At 45.8% G+C, this 26653-nt stretch overlaps 1 protein-coding gene across 3 annotated transcripts in view; it reads left to right on the top strand.

Moving 5' to 3' along the window:
- Positions 1-26653, top strand: part of LOC118397653 (CUB and sushi domain-containing protein 3-like) — a 660396-nt gene that overhangs the window by 599889 nt on the left and 33854 nt on the right. For all 3 annotated transcript variants that reach the window (XM_052470057.1, XM_052470056.1, XM_052470055.1), the window contains 4 exons: positions 12881-13063; positions 15424-15600; positions 20175-20354; positions 23362-23535. In XM_052470057.1, the coding sequence (XP_052326017.1) occupies positions 12881-13063; positions 15424-15600; positions 20175-20354; positions 23362-23535 (714 nt within the window). The remainder of the gene's footprint in view (positions 1-12880; positions 13064-15423; positions 15601-20174; positions 20355-23361; positions 23536-26653) is intronic.

Below are 26653 nucleotides of genomic sequence, written 5' to 3'. Positions count from 1 at the left end.
TTGCTGTTACAGCTCATATAAGGAAATCAGTCAGTTGAAACAAACTAATTAGGCCCTAATCTATGGATTACACATGACTGGGCAGGAGCACAGCCATGGTTGGGCCTGGGAGGACATAGGCCCACCTACTGGGGTGCAAGACCCAGCCAATTAGAATGAGTTTTTCACAGAAAAGGGCTTTATTACAGACAGAAATGCTCACTAACAGATATGTAAGCAAATTTGTGCACAAAATAAGCTTTTTGTGCATATGGAACATTTCTGGGATCTTTTATTTCAGCTCTTGAAACATTTTCTACGTTGTGGAATAATAGTGAATACATCAAAACTATGAAATAACACACATGGAATCATGTGGTAACCACAAATAACAACCAAACCAAACAAATCTAAATATATTTTATATTTGAAACTCTTCAAGGTAGCCACCCTTTACCTTGACCTTTACCTTTGCACACTCTTGGCATTTTCTCAACCAGTTTCATGAGGTAGTCACCTGGAATGCATTTCAATTAACAGGTGTGCCTTGTTAAAAATTAATTTGTGGAATTTCATTCCTTCTTAATGCATTTGAGCCAATCGGTTGTGTTGTGACAAGGTAGGGGTGGTATACAGAAGATAGACCTATTTGGTGAAAGACCAAGTCCATATTATTGCAAAAACAGCTTAAATAAGCAAAGAGAAATGACAGTCCATCATTACTTTAAGACATGAAGGTCAGTCAATCAGGAAAATGTAAAAAATGTTGAATGTTTCTTCAAGTACAGTCGCAAAAACCATCAAGCGCAATGATGAAACTGGCTCTCATGAGGACCGCCACAGGAAAGGAAGACCCAGAGTTACCTCTGCTGCAGAGGATACGTTCATTAGAGTTACCAGCCTGCAGCTGCATTCTGCAGCAATACGCCTTCCCATCTGGTTTGCACTTAGTGGGACTATCATGAGATCTACCTACCCCTGCCTCCCTCAACATCTTGTACTTCTGAGTGGGAGACCTTCCCAGGCAGTAGCCTGCTAACTGACAATCTAGAATCAGTACTCCCACTCCGACAAGGTTAATTGACCCACAGTCCCACATGGTGACATGATATCATTGACGTGACGTGCAAATGAGCGATAGAAAGCCAATCGCGCAAACGTCGCCATTCCGAATGTTTTGGTGCGGGCGCCCCGTGTCGCCCCCATGGCATGATGCCACCCTGGCTGCCCATGTGGCCTATACCTTAATCCGCCTCTGACTACATGATTCAATATGTGTTATTTCATATTTTTCATGTCTTCACCATTATTCTACAATGTAGAAAAAAAGAAAAAAAAACTACTTGAATGAGTAGGTGTGTCCAAACTTTTGGCTGGTCCTCTATATATATTCCTGACTGACATTGCTCGTTCTGATAGGGCTTATTCTGATATTTCTTTTGGTTATTGTATTGCTAGGTTATACTGCACATTTAGAGCTAGAAACACAAGCATTTCGCTACACCTGCGATAACATCTGCAAGTCTGTATACGCAACCAATCAATTTGATTTGATTTTGATTTCAGAGTAGATTTACTCCCTTCTCCCTCTCTCAACAGCTCTCTTAAAGGGATATTTTACCCATAATGACAAAATGACGTTGGTTTCCTTTCCCTGTAAGCAGTCTATGGACAAGGTATGACAGCAATCCATGCTTTAGTTTAATTTCCCAGTTTTTCTTTCCCCACATGCTAACAATTTAGCATTTGTGGCATAAATCCCATTCAAGTCATGGGACCGATTTTGCAATTTTTCACACATCATGTTCAAAACATCTATAAGAATCTTTGTTGAGCTTCATAATCAATTTTAGATACTTTCGGATGATTTGGACATGATGCTCGGAAAATAACTGTCATACCTTATCCATAGACTGCTTACAGGAGAAGGAAACCAAAGTGTCAATTTGTCATTTGTGTGAACTAACTACTAAACATGGTTAAACATTTTAGTATCCATGCTAGAAAACAATTCTGTTGAGATTAAGTTTACTATTTATCTTAATGCTTCATTTACTTTGTGTGAGTGTCTCTTTGGGGAAACTGACTATAAAATAAACATAAATACATGAATCTATAAAGCCCTTTATGAAGTATCAGCATTTATATGTCATGATGTTATGAGTATACTTACCTACAATTAGCTGTTTTATTTGCAGTATGATGATGACTTGAGTTTTGCATGTGTTCAGTCTTCTAAATTAGGCTAAAATGACGTGTCTGTCTGTGTTTGGGGGTTTCTCTGTTTTGGGCAGAAGTCGTTTTCAACACAGATGGTGCTTGCTAATCACTTGGGGTGTGGGGTGTGCTCGTTGAGGGGTGGTCTGAAACACTTTGTGTTTTCCCTCCAAGCTCCTCTCTTCTTTAGGCTAATCAGTCCTGCCCTATTTCCAGTGCTCTCCTCTCCTCCGCCCCCTCTACTCCCATGTGGCTCCTCTCCTCCTCTCGAGTCCTGTCTCTATCTCTCAACTGCCAGTCTCTCTCTGATTCCTAGGTCCTGCAGACCTAGTGATGCACAGAGAGCACCTTCATGCACACACACACACACACACACACACACACACACACACACACACACACACACACACACACACACACACACACACACACACACACACACACACACACACACACACACACACACACACACACACACACACACACACACACACACACACACATCTCTTCACACACAGACATATCCTCACCTGCTCTAGGTCTCTGTTCATCCATTAAACCTTAATTAAGTGTCCATGACCCATAAAATAAAAATGCAGACACCAGCTCCTCCCCTTCCCCCTGGACAGTGTATGGTGCCTGTTCACTTCTGAGAGCCCTGACCCAGAAAAAGACACAGCCAGGGACAGAGAAATGCAAAGCCGTGAGTTGCAAATGGGAATATTGTTCTCTCTCCCTCTTTATCTCACTCTCTTTCTCCTCCATCACCTCCCTGTCTCTTCTCCCTGTTTGTCTCTCTCTCTCCTTCCATTGTTCTCATTACTGAAGCATTATGATTTCTCTGAATCAGAGACCTATAATTTGCTTTGCCGTCCAGTGAGAAGCAGGATCTTAAGCCCCGGCAAAAGAAGCCTTACTTAAAAATTTAAAAAAGTTTAAATAAAAAGTAAAAACATAAGCCTTCTTTAGGGAAAAGCTTTAGATCAAATGAGGATGTGTGTGTGCTTCTAGTGTCCAAGTGGCGTGAGAAACCGATGTGACTGCCCCCCTCCATAGATGGGCCCAGGTAAAGTGCACTACCCCCCAGTGGAGGAAATAAGTCACTGTGCACTACCCCCAGTGGAAGAAATAAGTCACCGTGCACTACCCCCCAGTGGAGGAAATAAGTCACAGTGCACTACCCCCCAGTGGAGGAAATAAGTCACAGTGCACTACCCCAAGTGGAGGTAAGTCACCGTGCACTACCCCCAGTGGAGGAAATAAGTCACCGTGCACTACCCCCAGTGGAAGAAATAAGTCACCGTGCACTACCCCCAGTGGAGGAAATAAGTCACCGTGCACTACCCCCAGTGGCACTACCCCCAAGAAATAAGTCACAGTGTCACACGTGCACTACCCCCAGTGGCACTACCCCCAGTGGAGGAAATAAGTCACCGTGCACTACCCCCAGTGAAATAAGTCAGGAGTGGAGAAATAGTCAGTGCACACAGTGGAAGTAAGTCACTACCCCCCAGTGGAGGAAATAAGTCACTGTGCACTACCCCCAGTGGAAGAAATAAGTCACCGTGCACTACCCCCCAGTGGAGGAAATAAGTCACAGTGCACTACCCCCAGTGGAGGAAATAAGTCACAGTGCACTACCCCAAGTGGAGGAAATAAGTCACAGTGCACTACCCCCAGTGGAGGAAATAAGTCACAGTGCACTACCCCCAGTGGAGGAAATAAGTCACAGTGCACTACCCCCAGTGGAGGAAATAAGTCACAGTGCACTACCCCCAGTGGAGGAAATAAGTCACCGTGCACTACCCCCAGTCAGTCCGTGCACTACCCCCAGTGGAGGAAATAAGTCACAGTGCACTACCCCCAGTGGAGGAAATAAGTCACAGTGCACTACCCCCAGTGGAGGAAATAAGTGGCACTACCCCCAGTGGAGGAAATAAGTCACCGTGCACTACCCCCAGTGGAGGAAATAAGTCACAGTGCACTACCCCAGTGGAGGAAATAAGTCACAGTGCACTACCCCCAGTGGAGGAAATAAGTCACAGTGCACTACCCCCAGTGGAGGAAATAAGTCACAGTGCACTACCCCCAGTGGAGGAAATAAGTCACCGTGCACTACCCCCAGTGGAGGAAATAAGTCACCGTGCACTACCCCCAGTGGAGGAAATAAGTCACAGTGCACTACCCCCAGTGGAGGAAATAAGTCACAGTGCACTACCCCCAGTGGAGGTGGAGTGAAAGTAGAAATAAGTCACAGTGCACTACCCCCAGTGGAGGAAATAAGTCACCGTGCACTACCCCCAGTGGAGGAAATACAGTGCACTACCCCCAGTGGAGGAAATGTCACTACCCCCAGTGGAGGAAATAAGTCACAGTGCACTACCCCCAGTGGAGGAGGCAAAGTGGAGGAAATAAGTCACAGTGCACTACCCCCAGTGGAGGAAATAAGTCACAGTGCACTACCCCCAGTGGAGGAAATAAGTCACAGTGCACTACCCCCAGTGGAGGAAATAAGTCACAGTGCACTACCCCCAGTGGAGGAAATAAGTCACAGTGCACTACCCCCAGTGGAGGAAATAAGTCACCACTACCCCCAGTGGAGGAAATAAGTCACAGTGCACTACCCCCAGTGGAGGAAATAAGTCACAGTGCACTACCCCAAGTGGAGGAAATAAGTCACAGTGCACTACCCCCCAGTGGAGGAAATAAGTCACAGTGCACTACCCCAAGTGGAGGAAATAAGTCACAGTGCACTACCCCCAGTGGAGGAAATAAGTCACAGTGCACTACCCCAAGTGGAGGAAATAAGTCACAGTGAAATAACCCCCAGTGGAGGAAATAAGTCACAGTGCACTACCCCAAGTGGAGGAAATAAGTCACAGTGCACTACCCCAAGTGGAGGAAATAAGTCACAGTGCAATAACCCCCAGTGGAGGAAATAAGTCACAGTGCACTACCCCCAGTGGAGGAAATAAGTCACAGTGCACTACCCCAAGTGGAGGAAATAAGTCACAGTGCACTACCCCCAGTGGAGGAAATAAGTCACATTGACTACACCCAGTGGAGGAATTAAGTCAGTGCACTACCCCCAGTGGAGGAAATAAGTCACAGTGCACTACCCCCCAGTGGAGGAAATAAGTCACAGTGCACTACCCCCAGTGGAGGAAATAAGTCACAGTGCACTACCCCAAGTGGAGGAAATAAGTCACAGTGCACTACCCCAAGTGGAGGAAATAAGTCACTGTGCACTACCCCCAGTGGAGGAAATAAGTCACTGTGCACTACCCCCAGTGGAGGAAATAAGTCACAGTGCACTACCCCAAGTGGAGGAAATAAGTCACAGTGAAATAACCCCCAGTGGAGGAAATAAGTCACTGTGCACTACCCCCAGTGGAGGAAATAAGTCACTGTGCACTACCCCCAGTGGAGGAAATAAGTCACAGTGCACTACCCCAAGTGGAGGAAATAAGTCACAGTGCACTACCCCCCAGTGGAGGAAATAAGTCACATTGACTACCCCCAGTGGAGGAATTAAGTCAGTGCACTACCCCCCAGTGGAGGAAATAAGTCACAGCGCACAACCGCCCACTACCCCCCAGTGGAGGTAATAAGTCCCCTGTGAAATATATTTTCCATAACCAAAAATATTGTTTTATCAGCTGTTTGAAGCTGATGTACAAAACCGAAAAAACAAAACTTAAGACCGGGAAGCATAGAAATAGTGCACATAGAACAGATCTACTGCTTCTTAGACTTGCTTTCAATGAGAATGGCAGATCTATAACACGCTATGTGAATTTGGTCGGGTCGCCCAAAAAGTTACATATCGCAGCTTTAAGTTGGATTTACATTATTTTTACAAAATTCAATTAATAAATCATTGTAACCACTTGCATACATTTTTTTAAATATATTTTTTGGGGTATTTTGAGGCTTTATTGAGACGGTCCTGAATAGTCCTCAGCACGGGTACTTCCTGTTTGAGTTCCTGCCTATAGGAAGGGAGGAGAAAAATGGAGTCATGATCAGATTTGCCGAAGGGAAGACGGGGGAGGGCCTTGTAGGCGCCCCGGAAGTTGGAGTAGCATTGGTCGAGTGTTTTAGCAGCATGAGTACGACAGTCAATGTGTTGCTAGAACTTAAAATTCTCAGCCACAATAAATACGGCCTCATGTGGTTTCCAGTTTGCATAACGTCCAGTGAAGTTCTTTGAGGGTCGTCAAGGGTCGTATCATCTTGAGGGGGTATATACATGGCTGTGACTATAACCGGGTCTGTGCAACCAGAGCAAAAACCATACCATGAGGTTGAAGGAATTGTCCGTAGAGCTCCGAGACAGGAGTGTGTCGAGGCACAGATCTGGGGATCGGTACCAAAACATTTCTGCAGCATTGAAGGTCCCTAAGAACACAATAGCCTCCATTATTCTTAAATGGGAGAGCTACAATTTAGTCCACTTCTAAGGCTGTTCTGGAGACTCTGGCTGTTGTGTCTATTTTTTTCATTTTGAGTGTGAACTATAACCTGTGTGTATTTTTTAGCCTTGTCTACAAGGCTTGCTGCCACCAAATGCGCCTATGTTTTGGGAATGTTCAAAAACCTTTTTGTAGAGTGCTCTGTTGTTTTGGCTGAGGTCTGAGGCATGGGAATAGTTTACTGTACATCCCACACACTCTTTTGCTAGTTGAATCCCTCCAGTTGTTTCTAGACCCAAGCTCCCTTCCTTTTTGCATGTTGTACAGCACAACTTTTGATTCTGTGTGACAAGCTAGGGGTTATACGTTTGCTCCTTCTTAAACTGCAAATTGCACCTTCTCCAAGCATCTTCCCCCCAGTTCCCTGTCTCCCTCTGAGTCTGACTCACTGGCAGGCCTACTAGCTAGTGGAGGTGCTGGTGGTGATGCTGAACTGGCAGGATTAGCATCGTCATCAGGATCAGTTTGCCCCTCACTCCTCTCCTCCGGCACTAACAGTTCTCTGGCTCATTCTGGGTTCTATTCACCATCTCTCTCTGGATTTTTGGACTTGAAAACTCGATTGCCTTTTCTTATCCATTTTTTATTTGTCTTTCCCACGATTCAAATTCAGTAGGGAGACCTCTTCTTTAGCTGAACACCACTACCAAGACCTGTGTCAAGATCAGTTACTTACCCCACCGGCCCTCCCCATAACCTCTATGTACAAATAAGAGAGCAGGTCTGGAATCAATGTGGCAGGATAGGATCATTATACAGAATTTTCACTGTGCTTTTACATGATGGTCTTTCTGGGGTTAGGGTTGGGGAATGGGAGAAATAACGAGGAGGCAACTTGATTTAATGCTGATCACTTTTATTAGAATATCTACAGTGCGAACAGTGAAACAATGAATAAATGATGCCATGAGGGGAACCGGATCCAGGCAAATAGGTGCCGGGACAAACTAGTTCAAATTTGAGAGGTTCCGGATCCTGTTCCTGCACGATCCGGCTCAAATTAAGCACTGATTATGGGGTATTGTGTGTAGAAAACTATTTTATCCATTTTAGAATAAGGTTGTAACGGAACAAAATGTGGAAAAAGTCAAGGGGTCTGAATATTTTCCGAAGGCACTGTATGCTATCATGTGAAAGGGAGACTCTCTCTTTTCCCCTGTTGGCTGACCAAGCTTTCTTTTATAATAAAGAACATCGTTATTTTGAGAGACCAATGCATTCTAGAGAGTATTTAATTCCCCCTTTGTCTGTCCTGGTGGCATAGAGCTAGCTTCTTATGAAGAGACTACAGTAGAAGTGCCCTGTTTGAGATTAGAGATAACTCAGGAAGTTCTGTGAGTCACACACTCTTTTGTGACGTAACACCAGTGAGATTACTTTTACCTCACCTATTCCCTGTTTCACCTCCCTCTACCCAGTTTTTGTAAGGCTCAGTTGGTAGAGCAAGGCACATACAACACCAGGGTTCTCTGTTCAATTCCTGGGACCACCCATACGAAACAAAATTAGGCATTTTGGATAAAAGTGTCTGCTAAATGGCATATACTGTATATTCCCTTTTTTCTCCCCAGTGTGTCCATGCCTATACTCTGTGTGAGACACGCGGGGTAGGGGGGACGGGGAGGGTCTGTGTTGTGTTTGTCTCTGCTTGCTGTCTAGAGCTGATGCTGTGTATCACTGTGTGTCACATCCAGCCCTCTCCTTCTCCCTCTCTCCATCTCTATCTCTCTCTCTCCATTTCTACCTTTCTCCATCTCTCTCGCTCCCTCTTCTTCTTCCTACCCTCTCTCTCTCTCCCCCCTCTCCCTCCTCTCCCTCTCCTGTCCATCGCTCCCTCTCCCGAACCCGTCCATCTCCATCTCTGTGTCTGGTGGTTAGGTGGGTCTCAGCGCTGCCTTTGTAGATGAGTACCACAGTCCCGCTGGAACAGCTAATACAGCAATACCCTCCCCTTGTCCTTGGAGCCTCAGCCCAGCCTTGCTTGGTCAGCACATTCCCCCTGACGGAGCACACTCCTGGGAACCTGAACCTGTCCCCCACCCCCACCTCGGCCAGCCAGCCAGAGTCGCTCGCTGCCAGGGGGATAACAGAGAAAATGGAGCATGGCACACATGCATACGCCCAGCAGCTACATACACATACGCCCCCAGCAGCTACATACATATACTGTTCTGTAGGGGTAACCCCCCCCCCACACACACACACACACACACACACACACGGGTTCTCACTCAAACAGAAAGTAAAAGTGACATTCAAGCAGACAAGTCCACACATACACATACACATTTCTCCACACAAAAACTTGGCAAACACAAGCCCACACAAACACACCCATCAAGACTCTCACACACCTTCCCTTGAAGCCACCACACAGTGTCATATCCTATCATATCTGTCCGGAGGGCTGTATTCAGTCACACTGAAATAAGGGCAGTAAAAGGATGTATCAGTAGCATGTGTCTTGGGCAGACTGTACCTTTGGACATATATAGTGCCTGTAAAGCTACATATATCCCCTTATAAAGTGTACACTATTTGTGCCCCCCCCTAATGTTCTGCTACAGTACTGTGTGTGTGTGTGTGTGTGTGTGTGTGTGTGTGTGTGTGTGTGTGTGTGTGTGTGTGTGTGTGTGTGTGTGTGTGTGTGTTTTAAAGGCTTGCACATCTCTGTTACTCCATAGTACCCCCAGATTAACATTTATGACCAAGATGCACAAGGCCCTTTCAAGTGCAGCTTATACCCACATGACTTCAGCTTTCACAGTCATACTGTACATGTCTATAGGGACTAGTGCAGGGATATATACGCTAAGTATGTGTGGAGCTACAACAGAAGAATGCCCTTTCAACTGCAGCTTACTCATATGACTTCAGCTTGCACGGTCATACGTGTTCACTGCAAGGGGGTATACTGTATAACGCTAGGTAGGTCTATATAATATAACCCTCCACGGTTCGGAGCGGTAAAGTAGTTCCCTCCTGAGAACTGGGTGGTGGAGGGATAAGGGAGCATCGGTGGGAAGGATTTTGGCTAAGCTGTAAAAGTGGCCTGCTGGCGTATTAGTATGTAAAGCAAACAGGCCTGCAGCTCTTTAATAGCCAACACTTTGGTCTGTCCCCTGGGCTGGGACACTACCGCCTGCCTGTCTGAATACTGCCTACTGCCTACAGTACCTAGGTGTGTGTGTGTGTGTGTGTGTGTGTGTGTGTGTGTGTGTGTGTGTGTGTGTGTGTGTGTGTGTGTGTGTGTGTGTGTGTGTGTGTGTGTGTGTGTGTGTGTGTGTGTGTTGTGTGTGTGTGAGCTGCACTGAAACCTGGGATCACAGTCAGTCTGCTGCTACATTAGGTTTGACCAAGGGGATGGGTCAAGTGTTCTAAATTAGCTAACATTGTTAATAAATTATGACTTATTTATGGAAGGAACAATGAGGTCCACACTGGAATGCTTTGGTTATGCAGACAGGGTGAAAATGTTGGGTATTTGTCTGGACAAGACAGAAATAGATATCATAAATATATTTATGGGTGGATATATTCTTTAAAAAAATATTTTTCTCACTTGTGCTTAATTTTTTTATACAAATTTGTTGTTAATCTCATATGGATACCAATTACACTTTGTCTAAATTCTCTCAACCCTTGACTTTCCAATATATTGTGTTGCATCAGAGACAGATGTATCTGTTACTGATGAGACATAAGTATCTCAATGTACTTGAGCCATTTGACAGAGATACCATTACGTCTGAGTGAGTGTTTGAAGTGGACAGTCCTCTATTGTCTCCCAGTCTCCTCTAACAGCTCTGATTACTGTCTTGGCCATACTCACACACACAAACACACAAACACAAACACCCACACACAAACTAGCACATACACAAACACACACAGTCCCCTATCACTCATTCATATATCCTTATGTACATATTCCTTATCCCCTTACACTGTGTATAAGACAGTAGTTTTGGAATTGTTAGTTAGATTACTTGTTGGTTATCACTGCATTGTCGGAACTAGAAGCACAAGCATTTCGCTACACTCGCATTAACATCTGCTAACCATGTGTATGTGACAAATACAATTTGATTTGATTTGATTTGATCTCCTAGATCCTGGTTGTATGGCCTTCATTACTTTCAGGTGGTCATTTCCACATCAGCAGTGTTGACTTCTGAGTTTGTCTGTGTCTGTATCTGTGATGGATGTGTGACTGGTTCAATGGAGGACCAAGGCTACCATGGTCTATCTCAAATGGCACCCTATTCCCTATGTAGTGCACTAAATTTGACCGGAACCCTATGAGCCCCGGTCAAAAGTAGTGCACTGGCTACCAGACTAGGAGCTGCGGTGCATTTGGAAAGTATTCAGACCCCTTCACTTTTTCCAAATGTTGTTACATTACAGCCTTATTCTAAAATGTATTAAATAAATAAAAATCCTCATCAGTCTACACACAATACTCCATAATGACAAAGGGAAAACAGGTTTATAGCCATTTTTGTATTCAGACCCTTTGCTATGAGACTCGAAATGGAGCTCAGATGCATCATGTTTCCATTGATCATCCTTGAGATGTTTCTACAACTTGATTGGAGTCCACCTGTGGTAAAATCAATTGATTGGACATGATTTGGAAAGGCACACGCCTGTCTATATAAGGTCCCACAGTTGATAGTGCATGTCAGAGCAAAAACCAAGCCATGAGGTTGAAGGAATTGTCCGTAGTACTCCGAAACAGCATTGTGTCGAGGCACAGATCTGGGGAAGGGTACCAAAACATTTCTGCAGCATTGAAGGTCCCCAAGAACACAGTGGTCTCCATCATTCTTAAAAGCAAGAAGTTTAGAACCACCAAGACTTTTCCTAGAGCTGGCCTCCCAGCCAAACTGACCAATCGGGGGAGAAGGGCCTTGGTCAGGGAGGTGACCAAGAACCCAATGGTCACTCTGACAAAGTTCCTCTGTGGAGATGGGAGAACCTTCCAGAAGGATAACCATCTCTGCAGCACTCCATCAATTAGGCCTTCTTGGTAGTAGGGCCAGCCGGAAGTCACTCCTCAGTAAAAGGCACATGACAGCCTGCTTGGAATTTGCCAAAAGGCACCTAAAGGACTCTCAGAACATGAGAAACAAGATTCTCTGATGACACCAAAATGTAACACTTTGGCCTGAATGCCAAGTGTCACGTCTGGAGGAAACCATCCCTACGGTGAAGCATGGTGGTGGCAGCATGTTTTTCAGCATCATGGACTGGGAGACTAGTCAGGATCAATGGAAAGATGCATGGAGCAAAGTACAGCGAGATCCTTGATGAAAACCTGCTCCAGAGCGCTCGGGACCTCAGACTGGGGTTAAGGTTCACAAACGACCCTAAGCACACAGCCAAGACAACGCAGGAATATCCTTGTGGAAAATGTCAAGGGGACTGGATACTTTCTGAATTCACTGTATGTCGACATAGGGGGAGGGGATGTATGGCAGCTTCCTGAATCATTCAGGAATATTCATTTCCCTTGAGAAGGGAATCGGTGTGAGAGGGGAATCGGTGTGAGAGGGGAATCGGTGTGAGAGGGGAATCGGTGTGAGAGGGGAATCAGTGTGAGAGGGGAATCGGTGTGAGAGGGGAATCGGTGTGAGAGGGGAATCGGTGTGAGAGGGGAATCGGTGTGAGAGGGGAATCAGTGTGAGAGGGGAATCGGTGTGAGAGGGGAATCGGTGTGAGAGGGGAATTGGTGTGAGAGGAATCATGTGAGAGGGGAATCAGTGTGAATGGAATCATGTGAGAGGGGAATCAGTGTGAATGGAATCATGTGAGAGGGGAATCGGTGTGAGAGGTGAATCAGTGTCTATTGGAGGTTTTCTGTGAGTGTACACCCAGAATAAATACAGCTAAGGAGGGACAGAGTGGAGTCGGGTGCCTTCGCTGGTTTGAATAAAAAAAGGGTTGTGGTTTGTTTCCATGGCCTTTGGAACATGTGATTGTGAACGAGACACCAGAAGTTTTTAACTCTTTCTATGTTTTTGCTTTTCCCTGTGTGCCTGCGGGCTGGTGTGTGTGTGTGTGTGTGTGTGTGTGTGTGTGTGTGTGTGTGTGTGTGTGTGTGTGTGTGTGTGTGTGTGTGTGTGTGTGTGTGTGTGTGTGTGTGTGTGTGTGTGTGTGTGTGTGTGTGTGTGTGTGTGTGTGTGTGTGTGTGTGCGCCTCTGCAGGTGACTCCCAGGGGACATGTGGGGACCCAGGCACCCCGTCACAGGGCAGCAGGGAGGAGAGTGACTTCAGGATCCGCACTAAAGTCCAATTCAGATGTTCTGAGGGTTATGAGCTGATTGGTTCTGCTGAGAGGATGTGCTTTCCCAACGGCACCTGGTCTGGAACACAGCCCTTCTGCAAACGTGAGACAACACACACACACACACACACACACACACACACACACACACACACACACACACACACACACACACACACACACACACACACACACACACACACACACACACACACACACACTTTCCATCCCCCCAACCTCTATGGTCCTTTGAGTCCAACATGTGGCTGTACCATTCAATTTCCAGCCAACGTATCTCTGAGAGCTAGAAAACCCAGCAACACACTATGCTCTGCTGTGCTTTATCACCTCCTCCCCAGCCTCTTCCACCTCCAGCCACCTCCGGCTGTGCACCTCCAGCCTAGAGCTAATTGAATGTGGCAGTGTAGCGGTCTGTGTCCCACGACATCTCAACACCACAACAGCACTATAGCCTGCTGGAGCCACCTCTCGCTGCAGGAGCTCCTATAGCTACCATCACATTACACCCTGAATAAGATGAGACGGGACAAGCCATCACACCAGGAGTACACAGGAACATTACCTCCCTCCTTGTTTGCTGAGAGAAGCATGTAGCTAGTCAACTGTCCACTCTGCTCTGCTCCCCAAACCTCATCTGCATCCCAAATAGCACCCTACTCCTTATGTGGTGCACAACTCACAGGAATCCAGTCAAAAGAAGTGCACTATTTAGGTAATAAGGGTTCCATTTGGGACAGCCCTCCACACCGCTTTACAACACCCTGCTTCCCAGCACCAAGCCAGTACTAATGGTGTGGTTTTCTCTTCCCCTTTTCCTCTCTTCCTCTGCTCCCTCCGACCTCCCACTGTGTGAAAACACTGCTTTAGAAACAATCCCCTCCGTTGCGTAGGAATAATTTCTGAAAGGTGGGAATTGGCAACAGGGAGCTTGGACTGAGATTTAATTGAAGAGGTGTACTCAAACGTGTCTCTACTTACCGAAGGACTGAGAAATGTGGCAGTCAGGCAGCCAGAGACAAATGGCCCAGGTGTCAGACACCCAGGGACAATTGCCCAGGTGACAGCCAGACACCCAGAGACAACCCCAAATGCTTTGTGTGTGTCTCTCTCTCTGTCTGCAGAGGAGAACACGCCTTCCTCCTCAGGCTCCTCTGAACCACCATATTCATCTCCTCTCCAACGTGACAGGATAGCGTTAGTGTCATCTCGAAACGACGGCTTGTCCTCCATGTTCCCTCTGAGCCACTACAGCTCTGCAGTTAAATAGATTTACAGATTGTTAACTTCTCAGCCCCTGAAGGCCCTGCCAGCCAGGTCCTCCACAAGGCTGACTGGGTACCTCTCTCTCTCTCTCTCTCGCTCCCTTTTCTCTTTCTCTATCTGAATCTAGCTTTCTTGTTCTATCTATCTCTTTCTCTTTCTCTTTCTCTCTCTCTCTCTCTCTCTCTCTCTCTCTCTCTCTCTCTCTCTCTCTCTCTCTCTCTCTCTCTCTCTCTCTCTCTCTCTCTCTCTCTCTCTCTCTCTCTCTCTCTTTCTCTCTCTCTCTCTCATTCTCTCTCTATTTCTATCTCTTTCTCTGCCTCTCTCTTTCTCTCTCTCTCTCTCTCTCTCTCTCTCTCTCTCTCCCTCTCTCTCTCTCTCATTGTCTCTCTAATTTTTCTCCTCTCCCAGCCCTTCTCAGCTTGTATCTATACTTATTCCATTTGAAGTCCATCATGGAGTCTGTTTTACGTCCCTTTCTCTGTGAAAGACTGATGTTTCACATTTCACTCAGCCCAACCCACCCTCAATGCCACCCTTATTCCCTCAATAGTAGTGCACAACCCCTAACTCATGACTTAATGACGTTTCTTTGACAGTGGCAATGTGGATTTATTTTATACTCTCATTAAGTACCTCACATATGGAAATGTTTCAGGGACACAATCATGGTAAATTGCTTGTTGATTTCCCTAAGCCTCCTTCCATAGCTCTTGAAATCCCACTCTGGACATTGCATAAGTCATATCCACGAGGATCCCTCCAACAATGGCTGCCCTACCATTCCACTCTTACCGAGATGCTAGTCGTTTCTCTCAACTCTTTTGTAAACAGCTTTCAAGTACATATTTCCAGGAAAATTACTGTTATTTGGTTAGACCGAGTGGATGCAATGGGGTTTGAATGCCGGAGGAAGGACAAATACTGTACTTAGCATTGACACACAGTATCAGTCCATATGAATTTAATCTTTATTTAAAGTGCATTTAAATCTGCAAAAAAACATTTTGCAGTCTTTATCAGAGATGATTCCATACTGTAGATGCTCAAATCTAACCAATATACAGTATATATTGTAATATATGTACAGTGCATAATGTGATGTAACAACTTCATATGTATTTTGAATGATCACATAAACCCAATCATTCAATCGAACTCTATCTGCATCTCTCTCTCCAGCGGGGCAGTGTGGGAACCCAGGGAGCCCCAGTAACGGCCGTGTGTACAGGCTGGACGGCACTACCTACTCTCACTCGGTCACCTACTCCTGTATGGACGGCTACCTGCTGACCGGCTCCACCACCCGCCAGTGTCTGGCCAATGCCACTTGGTCTGGCACTGCCCCCAACTGCACCAGTAAGTCCTCATAAACCCACCTCACTGCCCCCAACTGCACCAATAAGTCCTCATAAACCCACCTCACTGCCCCCCAGCGGCACCAATAAGTTCTCATAAACCCACCTCACTGCCCCCAACTGCACCAATAAGTCCTCATAAACCCACCTCACTGCCCCCAGCTGCACCAATAAGTCAGTATAAACCCACCTCACTGCCACCAGCTGCACCAATAAGTCCTCATAAACCCACCTCACTGCCCCCAGCTGCACCAATAAGTCAGTATAAACCCACCTCACTGCCACCAACTGCACCAATAAGTCCTCATAAACCCACCCACTGCCCCCAGCTGCACCAATAAGTCCTCATAAACCCACCTCACTGCCCCCAACTGCACCAATAAGCTGCCCCCACCAATAATAAGTCCTCATAAACCCACTGCCCCCAGCTGCACGAATAAGTCCTCATAAACCCACCCACTGCCCCCAGCTGCACCAATAAGTCAGTATAAACCCACACTGCCACCAGCACCAATGCCCCCAGCTGCACCAATAAGTCCTCATAAACCCACCTCACTGCCCCCAACTGCACCAATAAGTCCTCATAAACCCACCTCACTGCCCCCAGCTGCACCAATAAGTCAGTATAAACCCACCTCACTGCCACCAGCTGCACCAATAAGTCCTCATAAACCCACCTCACTGCCCCCAGCTGCACCAATAAGTCAGTATAAACCCACCTCACTGCCACCAACTGCACCAATAAGTCCTCATAAACCCACCTCACTGCCCCCAGCTGACATAATAAGTCCTCATAAACCCACCTACTGCCCCCAGCTGGACATAATAAGTCCTCATAAACCCACCTCACTGCCCCCAGCTGCACCAATAAGTCCTCGTCAACCCACCTCACTGCCCCCAACGGCACCAATAAGTCCTCATAAACCCACCTCACTGCCCCCAGCTGCACCAATAAGTCCTCATAAACCCACCTCCTGCCCCCAACTGGACATAATAAGTCCTCATAAACCCACCTCACTGCCCCCAGCTGCACCAATAAGTCCTCATAAACCCACCTCACTGCCCCCAGCTGCACCAATAAGTCAGTATAAACCCACCTCACTGCCCCCAGCTGCACCAATAAGTCCTCATAAACCCACCTCACTGCCCCCAACTGCACCAATAAGTCCTCATAAACCCACCTCACTGCCCCCAACGGCACCAATAAGTCCTCATAAACCCACCTCACTGCCCCCAACTGCACCAATAAGTCCTCATAAACCCACCTCACTGCCCCCAGCTGCACCAATAAGTCCTCATAAACCCACCTCACTGCCCCCAACTGCACCAATAAGTCCTCATAAACCCACCTCACTGCCCCCAACTGCACCAATAAGTCCTCATAAACCCACCTCACTGCCCCCAGCTGCACCAATAAGTCCTCATAAACCCACCTCACTGCCCCCAGCTGCACCAATAAGTCCTCATAAACCCACCTCACTGCCCCCAACTGCACCAATAAGTCCTCATAAACCCACCTCACTGCCCCCAGCTGGACATAATAAGTCCTCATAAACCCACCTCACTGCCCCCAGCTGCACCAATAAGTCCTCATAAACCCACCTCACTGCCCCCAGCTGCACCAATAAGTCCTCATAAACCCACCTCACTGCCCCCAGCTGCACCAATAAGTCCTCATAAACCCACCTCACTGCCCCCAGCTGCACCAATAAGTCCTCATAAACCCACCTCACTGCCCCCAACTGCACCAATAAGTCCTCATAAACCCACCTCACTGCCCCCAGCTGCACCAATAAGTCCTCATAAACCCACCTCACTGCCCCCAACTGCACCAATAAGTCCTCATAAACCCACCTCACTGCCCCCCTGGACATAATAAGCTGCCCCCAGCTGGACATAATAAGTCCTCGTAAACCCACCTCACTGCCCCCAGCTGCACCAATAAGTCAACCCACCTCACTGCACCAATAAGTCCTCATAAACCCACCTCACTGCCCCCAGCTGCACCAATAAGTCCTCATAAACCCACCTCACTGCCCCCAACTGGACATAATAAGTCCTCATAAACCCACCTCACTGCCCCCAGCTGGACATAATAAGTCCTCATAAACCCACCTCACTGCCCCCAGCTGGACATAATAAGTCCTCATAAACCCACCTCACTGCCCCCAGCTGCACCAATAAGTCCTCATAAACCCACCTCACTGCCCCCAGCTGGACATAATAAGTCCTCATAAACCCACCTCACTGCCCCCAGCTGGACATAATAAGTCCTCGTAAACCCACCTCACTGACCCCAACGGCAACAGATCTGGGACTTGATCCTGCACCAGTCCATGTCATCTTATTCATTATGGTCTGAAATGCCTGAGACGTTTTAGGACTAAGGGCACTGGACTTTTTTTGTATGCTTATTAACAGGACTGTGTGAAAAATCCTACTGATAACGCCACAATCATTTGGGGGAGATTGCAATACATATAGACAGTAGATATGACTCAGCTAAATGTACACAGATGTATTTCTATGTTCGATTGTGATCTTTCATTTTCATATATTTTTCTCGTAGATTACCTATTTTGATCAGGTCCTATCATAGATAGAGCATGGGGTAAATTAATGGACTCAGGCTTAAGACAGAGTTGCATCCCAAATTGCACCCTATTCCCTATATAGTGCGCTACTTTTCACCAAAGTAGTGCACTACACCTCTGGTCAAATGTAGTACACTATATAGGGGAAAGGGTGTGATTTGGAATGTAACCAAAATCTTGCATCCTCTCCTCATGACATTTCAACATGCTGCTCCTCTCATCTAGGAAGGGTGGGCTGGTCGAAGTGAGGAAGCTCTTTAAGGTAGCCTGCGGGTTAGGGATTGAGACAGAACGAGGAGGAGTCACACACACAGTGACTTGCGGGTTGAGAGAGAGGAAAGGTCAGAAGAGCTCTGTGCCCCTGCTCCAGCGAGATAAGGAAATCAATCCCTCTGTGCCTCTGTTACCTGGTGCACATTACCATACCCTCCTCAGCTCTTCCCACTTCTTCAGATCCTCCTCAGTCGAGTAGACAACACCTGGGAGTCGATGTGATTTAAATCCAGGCCCAGGGGGCGAGACAGAGAGAGATAGACAGAGGGGGAGAGAGATGGAGAAAAACAGAGAGACAAAGAGGGAGAAAGAGAGAGAGAGAGAGAGAGAGAGAGAGAGGAAGAGGGAGAAAAAGAGGAGAGTGAGAGAGACTTACTCCACTTCAGGTAGATAATTCCTCTCTACCACTCCTGGTGGAGAGGTTCAGATTCAGTTAATTCAGAAATGGATGACTAGATCTATGAACTACTGCCTGTCTGTCTCCATATCCCCACTAGACATACAGACCATACTGGTTCCTCCAGGCCAGGTTCATTGCCTTTGATCGTATGCCATTTAGTGCCCATATTTCTTTTCCCGGGCCTGTTTTTATCTTTACTTTGCTCTCTTTCCATAGAGACCTTGGTTTACGTCCCAAAATGGCACCCTCTTCCCTATAGTCATAGTGCTTTGATCAAAAGTATTGCGCTATATAGGGAACAGGGTGCTATTTGGGGAAGCATCCCTTGCCTGTGGCATGTTAAAGTAGGAATGATTGATGCGTCTTTACATGTGTTTATTGAGCAGGCTGAGAAGGGTGATGCATGGTTGCTATCCGGGGGTGGAGTCGTATTAGCATTTTGGTCGAGCCATTGTTCACGCCACCAAGACAGTTTTACAAGCTAACGCCTCCGATGATTGATTCTGAAGCATCATTCACACGTTTTTCCACAAAAGACACAAAATGTATGGAAAACTGTGATTCCGGAATTGATACATAAATCAATAGGGGGGGGCTTTTTTTCCAAAATGAAAAAATAAATATGGAAAGTACTTTTGGGGTTTGTTGTGACCCACATGGGAGTACAGAAGTACTAATGTGTTTATTTGACCTTTTCACCTGAATTCCCAGGTAGACTCTGGAAACATGCAGCGTTCTATTTTCTGCTCTCCGCTTTCCTCCCTATACCGCCCCTGTTTGTTCATCCACAGAACAGAAGGGAGTGATAGTTGTAAAAGATCGACAGAATTGATTATGGAAGTTAAACCCAGGAGACCCCTGTATGAGAACACAGCTTCCCCTGCTTACAGCTATTGATTTTCTCCTGTGATAGTGAGATCTATCATTGTGAATTAAAGAGGCGAGGTGGTATCTCCTCAGTGGAGATATCTGTTGCTGGCTGCATAAATGGGTCGTTTCAGATGATTTGTGGATTAGGTTTCCCGACGATTGTTGTCACAGCCCGATTCATATCTCACACCGGACCAACAATGGGGCCTAAATCGCACTTCGACCGCCGTCATAGATATCACCATATATAGCACAAAAGAGCCAAAAAACATAATGGTTTGTTACAGAGTAAAGTGTCTTACTGGGTATGTATCTTTTTTGTTATGTGCTTGTTTGCTGCAACCAAGTACTCTGTGTCACTCATTAGTTTCTTTCTCTTTCTTTCACCTTTTTCTTTCTTTCTTTCTTTCTTTCTTTCTTTCTTTCTTTCCATCTCAGTGATAAATTGTGGTGACCCTGGGGTTCCAGCCAATGGGATGAGGTATGGAGAGGACTTTGCTATTGGTCAGAACATCACCTTCCTGTGTGCGCCAGGATACACCATGGAGGCTGACAGCTCACCCGTGCGCACCTGCACCTCCAACGGTACCTGGAGTGGCATCATGGCATCCTGCAAAGGTGAGGCCTAGCAACACATGTGTAGCATGATGTACTTCATTACCCATAATGCTCTGTGGAACATATCTTAATAACATTCTGGCATCATGACATCCTTCAAAGACAGGGCCCTTTAGAGGGTACTACTTTTAGCGAGAACCCTATGAGCCTTCGGTTTGTTTATTTTGATACTTCAATTTGAGTGTTGGAATATGTGTATCTACACCTTAGAATATAGTTCAATGACTCCCAGTCTCAGGGAGGAAATAATCAAGGTTGGCATTGTCCCAGAGTTTCAATACAGATTGGTATAGCTTATGGGGCGGCACGATAGCCCAGTGGTTATAGCATTGGACTAGTAACCGAAATGTTGCAAGTTCAAATCCCCGAGCTGACAAGGTACAAAATCTGTCGTTCTGCCCCTGAACAGGCAGTTAACCCACTGTTCCTAGGCCGTCATTGAAAAAATTAGAATTTGTTCTTAACTGACTTTCCTAGTAATTTTTTTTTTAAATAAAATAAAAATCACAGTAACATAAACACCTGCTGGTTCCCTTCCCACACTGGTTGCCTGAGCAACAGCAGCCTAGATGTCTTTGTGTCCTGCTAGCAGTCACAGAGGAAGAGTTTAAATACAGGATAGCATTGTGCTTCGGTTTATTATTCTAATATCCTGTCTTGTTGTTGTTGACACTATATGCCAGGCAGAAAAGGTTTCTCTTCTTCATAAAAAAAGCTTTCTCAACTTGCATAAAATGCTGCTTTGTATTTCCATTATCTTGGACAAATTACAATTAACACAGATATGGCCATCCATTTGAACAGGTTAGAGTTGAATCTCTTGGCTCTGTGAGAGAGTGTATTGTACATACATATGTAACAGCTGCAGAGTGATATCTTGGTGCAGTGCATTCTTATGATGCACAGTTGGATCTATGAATATGGATGTTAAAGTGTCGGGAAGCAAACTGAAAATGGAAATGGCTGGGTTAAAGTCTGACATTGGCTTTTAACAGAAAGATGTGTGTGTGTGTGCGTGTGTGTGTGTGTGTGTGTGTGTGTGTGTGTGTGTGTGTGTGTGTGTGTGTGTGTGTGTGTGTGTGTGTGTGTGTGTGTGTGTGTGTGTGTGTGTGTGTGTGTGTGTGTGTGTGTGTGTGTGTGTGTGTGTGTGCGCGTGGTGTGTGCGTGGTGTGTGCGTATGCGTGGTGTGTGTGTGTGTGTGCATGCGTGGTGTGTGCATGCGTGGTGTGTGCGTGTGTGTGTTTACATGTACTGTAAAAGTATGTGAGAATATTTGTGTTCTGCGCCTGTGAAATGCAGGAGCTGTCAAAGCAGCTGGGAAACCACTGCATAAACATACTATTCATTAGCTTAGTACAAGGCAAGCTGGTCTACTCTCAATGGACGAGCCACCAAGCATGTCCAATACTAATTCAGAATATTAATAGAACATTTGGGAACTTATTACACGTTTATGGCTTTTATTACCGGAGCACATAGATGACAATAAGCACAGCCAATGGACTTGACAAATGTGTTTGTTTTTATAGTCAGCTGATTAATTGGGAGGGAATCACTACCCTCTCAGTCAAAGGGTTCTGGTGAAAAGTAGTGCACTATATAGGGAATAGGGTGCCAGTGGGCTCTGGTGAAAAGTAGTGCACTATATAGGGAATAGGGTGCCAGTGGGCTCTGGTGAAAAGTAGTGCACTATATAGGGAATAGGGTACCAATGGGCTCTGGTGAAAAGTAGTGCACTATATAGGGAATAGCGTACCATTTTGGACACAACCAAAGTCTCCCCCTGCAATTTGACAACGTTGCTTTAAACCTACCACCAATTTGTCTTGTAACTATATGCCAGCTCCCACATGAGGTTCCTTCAAGATATCCCCCCCCCTCCCGCATAAGAATTGACACCCCTGCCCAACACCCACCAAGCCTAGCCAGTAATCTACAAACACTGAGATTTACCCCATCAAAATAGAATCCTAATTCTCTTGGATTACCCCTCTCTGAACTCTGCATATCCCACTCGTGCTGTTCCTGCTCAAACGCCTACCTACAGTGCTATTCCTGTTATCCAGTGAGAGCAGTATCCATGGTGCACTATTTTGGAAAGCCTATCTTACTGCTATTCGGTGAGAGGAGTGTGTTTATTGTACAGTCTTCTGGAAAGCCTTATCTGCTGTTACTCTAATTCAGTGAGAGGAGTATACCTGTCTCCACATAGTGGTTGGCAGAAGTCAGTGTGAATAACAGACATGGGAGAGAGAGAGAGACTCACTCTACAGAGTGCAACATGAGTCACCAGCCTATCCCTCTCACCCACTCAAGCGTGGCGTAGGCTGGGGCGCAGCGAGACTCCCAGGCAGCTCTCAGACAAACAAACAGTCCCTTTGACTTTCTCTACCTCCCTGACGTCGCCCCCAACACTTTCATGTTTGTTTAGACAGTCATTGGCTGCACCCCAAATGGAACTCTATTCCCTAAATAGTGCACTCCGTAGCTATCGGGGATGCAGTCGTCATGACACCCGGAGGCTTGTGGTCTGAGAGAAAAGCATTAGTTCTGATTCAGTTAGACAGCTGGCAGTAAATGTCCACTAAGGGTGACATTGTATAGCTATACTACATGGTCATGCTTCGCACAGCCACAAATACTCCTTAGACCTAATTTCCTAAGATTTTGTTGTTGAGAATGTGTTGTTTTAGTTGTTAGCCTGGCTGTGGCCCTTTTCCAAAGGTTTCCTGTGTGTTCACTGTTTGCTTTAATGCCATGAATGGAATGATAAAGTATAATTCATCCCTAATTGATTCATGAGATTCCTTACAGGGATAATGAGGGTTAAGTAAGAGAGTAATTCAGCATTAACTACAGTATTACACAGAGAGTAAACTCCCTCTCCCCTTTGCCTTTCTGTCCACCCTCCACTCTCTCTCATCCTCCCTATCCCTGTCCTCTATCCAACTACACCCACCCTCTTTCCTCTTTCTCACCCCTCTCTCCCTCTCCTCTCCCCCCATAGCGGTGACCTGCGCGGCACCCTCTGCCATCTCCAATGGGGTCCTGGAGGGCACAGACTTTGAGTGGGGCACTAGCGTGAGCTACAGCTGCTCCCCCGGGTACGAGCTGTCCTTCCCTGCCATCCTCACCTGCGTGGGCAACGGCACCTGGAACGGAATGGTGCCTCAGTGCCTACGTGAGTAGCACGCACCTCTCCTCTCCTGTTCTTTTGTTTTCTGTTATTTTGTGCTCCTCTCTCGCTCTCTCTTTCTCTCTCTCTCTCTCTTGCTGTCTCTCTCGCTCTCTCTTGCTATCTCTCGCTCTCTCTCTCTCGCTCTCTCGCTCTCTTTTTCTCTCTCTGTCTCTCTCTCTCTTTTTCTCTTTCTCTCTCTTGCTCTCTCTTGCTCTCTCGCTCTCTCTCTTGCTCTCTTGCTCTCGCTCTCTCCTCCCTCTCCCTCTCGTGGTGTTTTCCACTCTCTCGCACATCGATGCAACTTCACACTCTCTGCAGTAGTACTAACACTCAGTGTACCTGTGAAATTGACATTTTGTCGCATTCTTCATGTACTTGTTTCCTTGTTTCAGTTTGGCAAATATGTCCACAGTATCTATAGTTCTATGACTCCATAGATAGTCAGTGACTTTTAGTGGTGATTTGATTTTAAAACCAATAGCCTAAACTTTATTAGAAAAGGTTAGAACAAAGGGTACTTTGTGCTTTATTAAGAACTATAAATAGCAGGTAATAAGCACAAGTTATGAAGAAAGTATTCAATGCTATGTCACCTTTTCTCAGCAGATTCATACAAACTATGAACAGTTTATTACCGTGTTGTTACCTTTTTGTTTCCTGTTAAGTTGCTGTCGTTACAATGTTATTTCCCTGGTGTTACTGTGTTATTTCCCTGGTGTTACTGTGTTATTTCCCTGGTGTTACAGTGTTATTTCCCTGGTGTTACTGTGTTATTTCCCTGGTGTTACTGTGTTATTTCCCTGTTGTTACAGTGTTATTTCCCTGGTGTTACTGTGTTATTTCCCTGGTGTTACTGTGTTATTTCCCTGGTGTTACTATGTTATTTCCCTGGTGTTACAGTGTTATTTCCCTGGTGTTACAGTGTTATTTCCCTGGTGTTACAGTGTTATTTCCCTGGTGTTGCTGTGTTATTTCCCTGGTGTTACCGTGTTATTTCCCTGGTGTTACTGTGTTATTTCCCTGTTGTTACAGTGTTATTTCTCTGGTGTTACCGTGTTATTTCCCTGGTGTTACTGTGTTATTTCCCTGTTATTACAGTGTTATTTCCCTGGCATTACTATGTGATTTCCCTGTTGTTACTGTGTTATTTCCCTGGTGTTACTGTGTTATTTCTCTGGCGTTACTGTGTTATTTCCCTGGTGTTACTGTGTTATTTCCTTGTTGTTACTGTGTTATTTCCTTGGTGTTACTGTGTTATTTCCCTGGTGTTACTGTGTTATTTCCCTGTTGTTACAGTGTTATTTCCCTGTTGTTACTGTGTTATTTCTCTGGTGTTACTGTGTTATTTCCCTGTTGTTACTGTGTTATTTCCCTGTTGTTACCATGTTATTTCCCTGTTGCTTCATGTTATTTCCCTGTTGTTACTGTGTTATTTACCTGTTGTTACTGTGTTATTGCCCTGTTGTTATTGTGTTATTTACCTGTTGTTTCCCCGTTGTTACTGTGTTATTTCCCTGTTGTTACCATGTTATTTCCCTGTTGTTTCCTGTTATTTCCCTGTTGTTACTGTGTTATTTCCCTGATGTTACTGTGTTATTGCCCTGTTGTTATTGTGTTATTTACCTGTTGTTACTGTGTTATTTCCCTGTTATTTCCCCGTTGTTACTGTGTTATTTCCCTGTTGTTACCATGTTATTTCCCTGTTGTTTCCTGTTATTTCCCTGTTGTTACTGTGTTATTTCCCTGTTGTTACCATGTTATTTCCCTGTTGTTTCCTGTTATTTCCCTGTTGTTACTGTGTTATTTCCCTGTTGTTACTGTGTTATTTCCCTGGTGTTACTGTGTTATTTCCCTGTTGTTACTGTGTTATTTCCCTGTTGTTACCATGTTATTTCCCTGTTGCTTCATGTTATTTGCCTGTTGTTACTGTGTTATTTACCTGTTGTTACTGTGTTATTGCCCTGTTGTTACCGTGTTATTTCCCTGTTGTTACTGTGTTATTTCCCTGTTATTTCCCCGTTGTTACTGTGTTATTTCCCTGTTGTTACCATGTTATTTCCCTGTTGTTTCCTGTTATTTCCCTGTTGTTACTGTGTTATTTACCTGTTGTTACTGTGTTATTTCCCTGTTGTTACCACGTTATTTCCCTGTTGTTTCCTGTTATTTCCCTGTTGTTACTGTGTTATTTACCTGTTGTTACTGTATTATTTCCCTGTTATTTCCCCGTTGTTACTGTGTTATTTCCCTGTTGTTACCATGTTATTTCCCTGTTGTTTCCTGTTATTTCCCTGTTGTTACTGTGTTATTGCCCTCTTGTTTCATGTTATTTCCCTGTTGTTACTGTGTTATTTTCCTGTTGTTAATGAGTTATTTCCCACTAACAAGGACTGCGCCCCTTTCCTTCTCCATGGCCGACATGAGTAAGACATTTAAACCCTCGCAAGGCTGCTGGCTAAGACGGCATCCCTAGCCGCGTCCTCAGAGCATGCGCAGACCAGCTGGCTGGTGTGTATACGGATATATTCAATCAATCGTTATCCCAGTCTGCTGTCCCCACATGCTTTAAGATGGCCAACATTGTTCCTATACCCAAGAAGGCAAAGGTAACTGAACTAAATGACTATCGCCACGTAGCACTCACTACTGTCATCATGAAGTGCTTTGCGAGAATAGTCAAGGATTTTATCACCTCCAACTTACCGGCCACCCTTGACCCACTTCAGTTTGCATACCGCACCAACAGGTCCACAGATGATGCAATCGCCATCACACTGCACACTGCCCTAACCCATCTGGACAAGAGGAATACCTATGTAAGAATGCTGTTCATTGACTACAGCTCAGCATTCAACACCATAATACCCTCCAAGCTCATCATCTGGGTCTCAACCCCGCCCTGTGCAATTGGGTCCTGGACTTTCTGATGTGCTGCTCCCAGGTGGTGACAGTAGGAATCAACATCTCCACTTCGCTGACCCTCAACACTGGGGCCCCACAAGGGTGTGCATGCTCAGACCCCTGTACTCCCTGTTCACCCACGACTGCGTGGCCATGCACGCCTCCAACTCAATCATGAAGTTTGCAGACGACACAACAGTAGCAGGCTTGATTACCAACAACA

The sequence above is a fragment of the Oncorhynchus keta genome, chromosome 19 (genome assembly GCF_023373465.1).
Source record: "Oncorhynchus keta strain PuntledgeMale-10-30-2019 chromosome 19, Oket_V2, whole genome shotgun sequence".
In the NCBI taxonomy this organism is placed as follows: domain Eukaryota; kingdom Metazoa; phylum Chordata; class Actinopteri; order Salmoniformes; family Salmonidae; genus Oncorhynchus; species Oncorhynchus keta.
This window is presented reverse-complemented; position numbering and strand designations above follow the sequence as displayed.